We start from the raw sequence: 10,524 nt of genomic DNA, 5'->3' as shown, positions 1-10,524 counted from the left end.
TTTTTTTCATATTTTTTTTTCTTTGAGACAGGGTCTCATTGTGTTGCCCAAATTGAAGTGCAGTGGTACAATCACAGCTCACTACAGCCTCCACCTCCCAGGCTCAAGTGATCCTCCCATCTCAGCCTCCTGAGCAGCTGGGACTACAGGCATGTGCCACCACACCAGCTAATGCTTTTTTTTTTTTTTTTCGTAGACATGGGGTCGTGCCATGCTGCCCAGGCTGCTCTCCAACTCTTGGGCTCATGTGATCCTCCCACCTTGGCCTCCCAAGGTGCTGGGATTATAGGCATGAGCCACCATGCCCAGACGAGGGCTCAGAGATTTAAAAGCAGGCTCTTCATCAGCATGACTGTCCAGCAGGACATTCATATAGCAGCTGGGCACAGTGGCTCACGCCTGTAATCCAAACATTTTGGGAGGCCGAGGTGGCTGGATGACTTGAGGCCAGAAGTTCAAGACAAGCTTGGCCAACAGGGTGAAACCTCTACTAAAAAGACAAAAAAGTTAGCCAGCCGTGGTGGTGGGCACTTGTAATCCCAGCTACTAGGGAGGATAAGTTGGGAGAATTACTTGAACCCGGGAGGTAGAGATTGCAGTGAGCTGAGATCGAGCTACTGCCCTCCAGCCTGGCTCAGATCTGTAATCCCAACAAACAAACAAAAGTTATCAAGTACGGCCCGGGACCACTCTTCTTTGTGAGGGACTGGCTCTCAACTGTGGGGTACAGACACCTGTGGTCCTGCCCACTGATATTCCCCATCTGCCCCCCAGCCCTTCAACAACAAAAAACCACCACCCCCATGAATTTCTTAAACACCCCCAGGGTTTAAGGGGACACAGGAATGATTTTTGAGAGGGAAGAATTTATGTGTAGAAATGCTCTTGAAGGTGCAAAAGGAGATGGCTGGTTTTGAAATGTCCCCACTGGAAATAAGATTGATCCGACTTGCGGATGCTTGGGGCAGACGGGTGGTCGAAGGATGGGCTGCTCTCAACTGAGAAGAGGGAAATCACCATATTCAAATGAGCAACTTCTTCATCCTGGAGAGTTCTCCTCCCTGGAGTTAGAAGGAGACTGAAAATCTACTTGGATTCCTGATCCAGTGTTTGACATCCAAGACATCCACCTATGTCTGCCTTCTCAGACACAAGCCTCATGTTATCTTCATTTTACAGATTAGTAAATTTCATTCTACAGATTAGATCTAGACAACTAGATTAGTTTGCTAGGGCTGCCGTAACAAAGCGCCAGAGACTGGGTGGTCTAAACAACACGTATTTATTATCTCATGATTCTGGAGGCCAGAAGTCCAAGACCAAGGTGTTAGCAGGGTTGGTTTCTTCCGAGACCTCTCTCCTTGGTTTCTAAATGGTTGGTTTCTTCCGAGGTTTCTCCCCTTGGCCTTCTTCTCCGTGTGTTTTCACATAGTGTTCTCTCTGTGTGCCTCTGTGTCCTAATCTCCTCTGCTTATATGGACACCTGTCAGTAAATTAGGGCCTACCCTAATGACCCCATGTTACCTTAATTACCTCTTTAAAAATCCTATCTCCAAATACAGTCACGTTCTAAAGTACTGAGAGTTAGGGCTTCCACATGTGAATTTGGAGGGGACACAATTTCAGCCCAAAACACAGAGTTAAACGAGAAGACCATGTTTAGGGGAGCACAAGGGATCTGGAACCCAAGAACCTAGATTTTAGCTCCATCACTAACTGGGGAACCTTGGGGCAAGTCCTTTCACCTCTGAGGCCTCAAGAGGCTCATCTGTAAATTAATGATATTTAACAAAGGCTTTTCCGGGGCTGGAAGTCAGAGTACTTAATACTAGAAGGCATGGGTGGGCCATGGTGCAAGCTTGGAGTGGGATCCTGGGGGGCCCCACTGGATGGGCCATTAGGCCTTTAGATGCTGAACTCAGGGGAGGTGCTAAGAGTCCCGGGTACATGGGACAGGATGGTTGAGGGGCTACTGAGGGGACCTCGAATACTGGCTATTCATTTACCAACCATTGTGGATATATGTCAAATTTTTAAAAACATTTAATGTTAGAGGCAAGATCTCACTATGTTGCCCAGCCTGGTCTCAAACTGCTGGGCTCAAGCAATCCTCCCATCTCAGCCTGTCAAATTGCTGGAATTATAGGCATAAGCCATGGCATCTGACCTGAAATATTTTAGTATTTTAAACAACCAGTTGGACCATACTGGTGCCTATCAAAGGGCCATGCTGAGCCTGATTTTGGATGCTGGAGAGGAGGGGTGGGAAATGACCTCTCAGTCTGTAGCCACCGTAAAGACCCTCCCTTCACCAGCTTGGTGGCTCAGATCTGTAATCCCAACACTTTAGGAGGCTAAGGCAGGAGAACTTGAGGCCAGGAGTTCAAGACAAGACTAGGCAACATAGCCAGGCCCTGTTTCTACTTAAAATATATATTTTTATTTTATTTTATTGTATTTTGAGACAGAGTCTCCCTCTGTCACCCAGGCTGGAGTACAATGGCACGTTCTCAGCTCACTGGATCCTCTGCTTCCTGGGTTCAAGTGATTCTCCTGCCTCAGCCTCCTGAGTAGCTGGGATTACAGGCATGTGCCGACATACCGGGCTGGCTAATTTTTGGATGTTTAGCAGAGGAGTTTCACCATGTTGGCCGTCTAGCCTGGAACTCCTGACCTCAAGTAATCTCCTCGCCTCAGCCTCCCAAAGTGCTGGGATTACAGGCGAGAGCCACCTTGCCCGGCCTGATTTAATTTTTAAAAAAATAAAATTAAAGACCCTCCTTTTTGCTCCCCACGCAGGCCAAGCTGATCGTCCCTAACAGCACGGCGGGCCTGATCATCGGCAAGGGGGGCGCCACGGTGAAAGCCGTGATGGAACAGTCAGGGGCGTGGGTGCAGTTGTCCCAGAAGCCAGAGGGCATCAACCTGCAGGAGCGCGTGGTGACAGTCAGCGGCGAGCCCGAGCAGGTGCACAAGGCCGTGAGCGCCATCGTGCAGAAGGTACAAGAAGACCCCCAGAGCAGCAGCTGCCTCAACATCAGCTACGCCAACGTGGCTGGCCCGGTGGCCAACTCCAATCCCACCGGCTCTCCGTATGCCAGCCCCGCGGATGTGCTGCCCGCCGCAGCCGCAGCCTCGGCCGCCGCCGCCTCCGGCCTGCTGGGCCCCGCCGGGCTGGCGGGCGTGGGGGCCTTTCCCGCCGCGCTGCCCGCCTTCTCGGGCACCGACCTGCTGGCCATCAGCACGGCGCTTAACACGCTGGCCAGTTACGGCTACAACACCAACTCCCTGGGCCTGGGCCTCAACTCTGCCGCGGCCTCCGGCGTCCTGGCCGCTGTGGCCGCTGGGGCCAACCCCGCGGCCGCCGCCGCCGCCAACCTCCTGGCATCCTACGCGGGCGAGGCCGGGGCCGGGCCGGCCGGAGGAGCCGCCCCGCCGCCGCCCCCACCTCCCGGAGCCCTGGGATCCTTTGCGTTGGCCGCGGCCGCCAATGGCTACCTCGGGGCCGGGGCGGGCGGAGGGGCGGGCGGAGGGGGCGGCCCGCTGGTGGCCGCTGCCGCCGCGGCTGGGGCGGCCGGGGGCTTCCTGACGGCGGAGAAGCTGGCGGCTGAGAGTGCCAAGGAGCTGGTGGAGATTGCGGTGCCTGAGAACCTGGTGGGAGCCATCCTGGGGAAGGGGGGCAAGACGTTGGTGGAGTACCAGGAGCTGACGGGCGCCCGCATCCAGATCTCCAAGAAGGGCGAGTTCCTGCCAGGCACGCGGAACCGGCGGGTCACCATCACGGGCAGCCCCGCGGCCACGCAAGCCGCTCAATACCTCATCAGTCAGCGGGTCACCTACGAGCAGGGAGTGAGGGCCTCAAACCCCCAGAAAGTGGGATGAGGCCTGTGGTGTGTGCTCCCACCCTTCTCCCTCCTCCCACCTCCCCCTTCTCCTCCCTCTCCTCCTTCCCCCCAACTCCTGACCTCAGCTTGGTGTAGTCCTGCTCCTTTTGGGATGGGGCTGGGGTAGGCCCGACTGCACCCTCCCCTTCTGGTAGTCATAGGCAGGATTGAGTGACGGTTGGGAAGGGGGCTCAGAAGCCCCCTCCCCAGCCCGGAACTGACCCCTCCTTCCTCCCTCCCTGTGCTTGGCTGGGCCTGACCCTTCCCGTCCCAGGGCCCAGGTCTGTGTGATATCTGTATATATTGCATTTTGTTGATTTTAATAGAAAACAAAGCGTTATTTTCTCTTTCTTTCCCTCCTTTTTTTTTCTTTTTTTGATAAGGATTTTTCCCCCCTTATAAGTTTTTGCTTCCACATGGGAGGAGGGGAGGGAGCCTCCGGGTCATCCAGAATGAGGGGCCTCCCCAAAACACAACACCCCACCTCTCTGCTTTCAGTTCTAGATCTGAGGGAAGCCATGGGAGTAGAGGTAGCAGAGGCGTCTGAGGTGAAATGGGGCATCTGGAACAGGGACCCCAGAGTTCCCAGATCTTCTCAGCTACTCTCCTCCCACTGGAGTTGTCCCTCCTAGGTGGGAATGTTCACTCTTTTGTTGTCAGGTTGTATGGGGGGCAGAGACGGTGCTGCTGGGAAGGATGCCAGCTCTGGGATTGGGCCTGTCCTGTGGGCAAGACTCATGAGAGGCTGGATGAACTTGTTGTGGCATCTCTGATGGCTTTTCCTAGAGTAATGGCAATGAGGGTCTCTGTTGTGATGTCACTGAGTACTTTCTGGGGTGCTTCTGGGTGCTCCTTATGATGTCACAGGAAGCAGTTCCTCAGAGATTACTTCCTGTGAGCATAAGAGGGCAGGTACTTCCTGTGATGTCTCAATGAGCTCTTCCTTGAAGGTCACTTCGGTGATATCATGGGAAGATGTACTTTGGGTGGTGCCTAGAGGTTACTTCCTGTGATGTCATTAGGCTGAAGCATGTACTTCCTGTATTGGACAGTGACCAGTCTCTGACCTGCCTTCTCCCTCCACACCCCTCTTTGGTGGGTGTTGGCCTGGGGGGTTCTTCCTTGGAAGAGAATAAAGCATGGGACTTGGATCCAATCTGGAGGACTCTAAGGAAAAAAACCCAATATTGTCAGGGTCATCTCCATTCAAACATGCCAAGTCTGTGAACTCACCCTGGAGGGAGGGATGGGAGATGGACCTAGTGCAAACTACTGTTAAAGCGCCCCCTTCCCACCCCCGCCTTTTGTGTGCATGCCTGTGTCTGCGTGGCTTTGTTTCATTGAATCGGGTGAGCCAAATGTATGGTGGCTCTGTCAGGCCAGTGTGGCCCGGTATAGAGTTCAGTGAGCCGTGGTAGGGTCCCTTGGGCCGGAATGCTTTGTGTGGTCTGATACATTAGGTTGATTTAGTAGCTTCCAGCAAGCTGGCATACTTTGGTGATGTCTGATGGATCAGAAGGTTTTGGTGTGCTCACCAGGGGCTCTGGAGAAGTAGAATGTTCTGATGGAGTCTGACAAGCCAGGAGGCCTTGAGAGTTCGTTTGAGAGTGGCTCCCTGAGTGCTGTGGCTGTGGTCAGCTCTAAGGACCTATTGGCAGACTGAGATTTCAGGGCCTGACAACCCTGTAGACTAGGATAGCTGAGACCTCCCTCTACCCCACCCATCTCCCCCTCCTCTTGGGAGACCACCTCCACTTTCTCCAACCCAAAGCAGGGCACCCGGTGCCCTGGTTCCATCATCAGCATCTCTGGGGGAGGGGCACCCCATGCCCACCCTCTCCCCCATTTGTCCCCCTCCTAGGTCTTCCAGACCCTTCTCTTCTCCATGGCTTTGGGGGAAATCCAGCCTCCTCGTCTCTCTCCTAAAAAAGGAGGGAAGAAAAGCCACAGAGACAATTCCTGCCCCTAAAGCCTAGGAGATCCCTCCCCCTTGCTAGAGAGCCACCCCCAAATCAAAATGTGAAAATCCCTAGAAAGCAATAGCCTTTAAGGTACCTTGCACTGAATTTCCCACCCCGGCCCTTCCACCTGATGGGGGCTGTAGCTTGGGCACTGGGGTGATTTTTTCCATGCCCTGTCATCTCTAGGGTGGGGGGCAGGCCCCACTTCCTCCTCCCTTATCCCCCACTTCCCATCATTGTCGCCCCACCCCTAATCTCCAGACTGAACCCAGATGGAGATCTGAGTGCCAAAACAATTCTTGATGTAACTTTGTACATATCTTCTACTACCGTTGGGAGCTCTTGGGGTTAGAGGTGGGGGTGGCTCTATGGGCCGTTGCTCCCCTCCACCTCTCAAAAGACCTTACAGTATTTCACAGTATCTCTACCCGCACGCGAATATTACAGCATCTAGCTAGAGTATCCCCCTATAGCCCCCCAGACCCCTATGAGGAGGGAAAGGAGCCAGGGAGAGGTGAAGTAAGGTCTGGGAGTGGGGAGGTGGGATCTGAATGAGCTCATTTGCATATCATTTGCATCCTCTGCTTGGCAGCCGCTTTCTACAAACCCATTCGCTGGAGTCTGGGTCCCAATCAGCCGGGTCCAGGACTCCTCTCACACAGACACGTATCTGGAGGCTGGGCCTCCTGGAAAGTGTTTGCTTGGGGTGTCTGTGTAACAACCCCTCCCTGTTCATATTTCTTGGGGACCCCCTACCCAGCCAGCCAGGGCTATCTGAAAGGTATAGTTTGCTAGCTCAGTGAGCTAGTTCGCTCACCATGTTGGTGAGTGGAGAGCCACACACCTTTCCCTATTTTATCTTCACTCCACCATCTTTGCCATCCCTTGAAAGTCCCTTCTGCAATCTGACCTCAATCTTTTGTGCTGCAGTTTGTCCAGAGGGGGCACAGATGTGGGGCCAGGGATGGGGATCATTGACAAACCCATCACCTCTTTTTTTTTTTCCTCTCTCCCTATTAGCCAATCAGATTTCAGAGTCCCTGAGTGGCCTCCTTGCACCCTGCTCTTCAGCACCCAGTAGGTGCTTAATAAGTGTTTGCTGCATTGAATTGTCTCCCGATTCCTTCTCATTTGCCCTTTAGCTTCCCATACCTTCCCCAAGTGTTTTCCTCCCTCTGTCTGGCTCCCTATGACTTTCTGAAAATCTTTTTTCTCTATGTGGTTCCCATTGTTTTCTGTCCTGTCTCTATCTTTGTCTCTGTCTGTCTTCCTCCTCTCCTCAACTGTCTCAACTCTCTCTCCCCAATTTCCCCATTTAAAAGAAAAAAAAAGTGCCAAACTTCCTTGGAACTGAGCCGCTCTGGGGGGAGAGGACCTTGGATAGAGGGGAGGAAATGGGACCATTTCTCTTTGAGGAGGTCCCTAAGAGGCATTGAAAAAGTGTGGACATGGAGCTAAATTGGGTCCCCTTCCACAGCCCTCCCACCCTGAGTTTTTCTTAGAATCTTTGTAAGAAAAAAAAAAAAGACAGAAAAAAGCTCTCCTTTTCAGCTTACCCTTATCCTTTTGGATCCCCCCAAATTCCACCAGCCAAGGAGAATCCCACTTGCCAACTTCCTGGCAAATCTGTGGAAACTGGGGAGGAGGAGACAAGCTCAACTCCTCCTCTGCCAGCCCAGGGGGCGGTACCAACTGGATTCAAGAGAAAGACCTCAAAGCACCTATGAGAAGAGGGGGTTCAATGTGCCAAATTAACCTCCTTTATCCCCCATCTCAGGGGGCTCTGAGCCAACCTGCCTGGCCACCTTCTTCTGCCCTGTCCCAGCCATCCCTACATGGGCAAGGAGGCTTCACTGCAATAATTAGTAGGCGTGGTGATCAGAAGGCAATGATTTTTGCCATCTTTATCTGCCCTAACACCTGCACTGGACTTGTAGGTGGGAATTATGGGTATCCCAAGTGGATCTTGATACAAGCCCACTTGTAGATGGCTGGGGACCTCTACTTGGAACAGCAGGGTACCGCTTACCTCCTAGTGATATTTCCTCTCCCCTCTGGACCACCAAACCCCTCAGTATCCCCTCATTCTGTTTCTCCTCCTTTCCCACATCCTCCTTCTTCCTTTGTTTTGTTTGGTGGCCAATTGTCTGGAAAATGAGAGGAGTCCCCCTGAGTGGATGATTGCTGTTTTAAGACCAGGATTAGAGGCTGTGATAAACTGTGCAGTGGCAAAAGTATCAACAAGAGTGGCGATGAGGATGGCAGTTGGGGCGTCCAGGCTGCTGACTGAGTGTACCCTGTCAGGACAGCCAGGCAGGCCTTTGCCTGGCACCTGAACCCGGGCTGGCTGTCGTGAAAGCCTGAACTGGATGTCACGATGAGGGGAATGGGATCGCGATACCCAAGTTGGGGCACAGGCGGGCCAGGGGCACTGGTCTATGGGGGTGACAACACCCAGCCTTGCTATCGTGATCCCTTTGCACTGCGGTCAGCTGTCTGCACGCCGTGGTTGGAGGGGCTTCTCTCCTGACACTGCTGCTGGTGTGTATGGTCGGTTTTAGTGTCCCCTGCAAGTCGCATTGGAGATTGCTGGGTGGCAGGGAGGGAAATGGGAAAATAATCTGTTGGGTTATGGTGGTGAAGGCAGCTGGTTTTTAATCCCTTCTCAGCCAGTCCAGGACACTCTTGTCTCCCAGAGATAACTGGGGGGGACTGCCTAACCCCCCACCCCTTTCCCTATCCCACCTCTCCCCCCAAAACCACCAACCTCTCATCTTCTAAGTGACTCCATCACCACCGGCCACCGGGACCTGCGGCCTCATTGCTCCAGCCCGCCCCACTCGACCGTCAGACTCGCTCATCGAACTCTTTTTGATTAACCCTTTCTGTGTTCATCCCACGGAAAACTGTGTGTCCGGCAGCGGGGAAGGGGGAGGCTAGGGGCAGTTGCTGCCTTTCCTCCATCTCCTCCCACCGCCCATGCCTCCCCACCTGCACCCCATCCCATGCCCCACTCCCATCCCTCACCCTTAGGGTCCGCCCCACCCTGGGGCTTGAGATCCTCTATAAGTATCTATGCTGTTTGGCTTTGTCCCTTTAAAAGGCGGGTCCAGAGGTGTGGCCTCCCTCAAATGGAGTGCTCACTCTGACCCCCTCCTTCCTGTGCCCCCTACATGCTCCCCACGCCTTCATTGTAAATAGTCACTTTTGTACTGGGTTTGAGCCAGGGGATGTGGGGAGTCATTTTTTTTTTCTTTACGTTGGCATCTCAGGCCACTGGAGGCACGGCCCACATCCCGGGTCAATTTGGGAGAATCTCAAGGTGTATCCTCTCACCTGTCCCCATCGATAAGGATTTCAAGCTATCAGTATTACTCTAGAGGGATGGGATGCATAGATTCCCCGGCAGGGAGGTGGGAGAGGTATGGAAAGGTGTAGTCTGACAGGATGCTTCCGTTTTCCCCTTCTATGAAACGGATTCATCCTCCAGTTTCCCTGAGGAGCCTCAATGAGATCATGGGGGAGTCAGAGGAGCTAGAACGTCTCTTCCCTCTTTCTCTGTTGGTAACAGGGTAGGAGAAGGAGAAGAAATCGAGGGCGGGGAAGGCTGTAGGGCCATCTTGGGAGAACCGATTACTAAATTCTTCTTAGGACCTTAAGCTAGCCTGCTCTCCAGATTTGTTCTCTCTCTCGGAACACGGGAAGGACTGGAGGACCTCTAAGGGTCCTTGGTTCTCCCCAGTCCTTAGATGAAAAGGCCCAGGCCCCAGGCTGGCGCCCTGCCTGCTGTCCCACTCCCTCATTCCATTTCGTGGAATGTGGCCATGCCTCCAGTGCCTCCATTCAACCCCCTCTAACTGATTCCTTCCATCCTCTGCGACCAGAGACGCCGCCCGCCTCCTCCCCACCACCTCCAGAAGCTCCTGGCTGGGGCCCACTGCCGTCTCCTCCCCGTCCCCCCATTGCCATGCCTGGGCCACGCCCACCCCACCCACTCACCCACCCCCAGTGTCCGTTGTGTGACCTAGTGCACCATGTATTAGCTTCCATGGCCCCCACCCCAGCCCCCACCACACCCCCTTTCCCCACCCCTTCCCCCTCGGCGACTTCACCTTTTTTTGCCGCGATAAACGCCATCTCAGCATCTGTGTCTAATGTTGTCTTTTTTGCTTGACATCACACACTCCTTCTTAACCCATCCCCTTCCCTCTCCCTCCTCCCTGCACCTCCACCCTCATCCTCAATTCTTTCCCCCTTTCCCCCAGGGCTTTGGGCATTTAGGGGAAGAGGGTGGGGGGACCCCTGAGGATGGTCCCAGATGGGGGAGGATGGGAGCGGGGACTGTTCTCTCTGGACTGGGTGAGCATCCGGAGCAACTGTGGTTGAGGGAAGCAGGTGCTCGAGTTTAGCTTCCAGGGGCCGGGCGTGGTGGCTCACGCCTGTAATCCCAGCACTTTGGGAGGCTGAGGCAGGCAGATCACCTGAGCTCAGGAGTTCGAGACCAGCCTGGCCAACATCATGAAACCCCATATCTACTAAAATACAAAAAATTAGCCAGGCGTGGTGTCATGTGCCTGTAGTCCCAGCTACTTGGGAGGCTGAGGCAGAAGAATCGCTTGAACTTGGGAGGTAGAGGTTGCAGTGAGCCGGGATTGCACCACTGCACTGCAGCCTGGGCA

At 53.9% G+C, this 10,524-nt stretch overlaps 1 protein-coding gene across 1 annotated transcript in view; it reads left to right on the top strand.

Moving 5' to 3' along the window:
- NOVA2 (NOVA alternative splicing regulator 2) overlaps positions 1-9,989 on the top strand; it is a 39,365-nt gene extending 29,376 nt beyond the window's left edge. Inside the window, exon 4 of the mRNA XM_017502525.2 lies at positions 2,800-9,989. Within this exon, the coding sequence (XP_017358014.1) occupies positions 2,800-3,882 (1,083 nt within the window). The 3' untranslated portion in view covers positions 3,883-9,989. The remainder of the gene's footprint in view (positions 1-2,799) is intronic.
- The last annotated feature ends 535 nt before the right edge of the window (positions 9,990-10,524 follow it).

This window comes from Cebus imitator, unplaced genomic scaffold (genome assembly GCF_001604975.1).
Source record: "Cebus imitator isolate Cc_AM_T3 unplaced genomic scaffold, Cebus_imitator-1.0 Scaffold296, whole genome shotgun sequence".
Lineage (NCBI taxonomy): Eukaryota > Metazoa > Chordata > Mammalia > Primates > Cebidae > Cebus > Cebus imitator.
The sequence above is the reverse complement of the archived record's forward strand: the minus strand, read 5'-3'. Positions and strand labels throughout refer to the sequence as shown.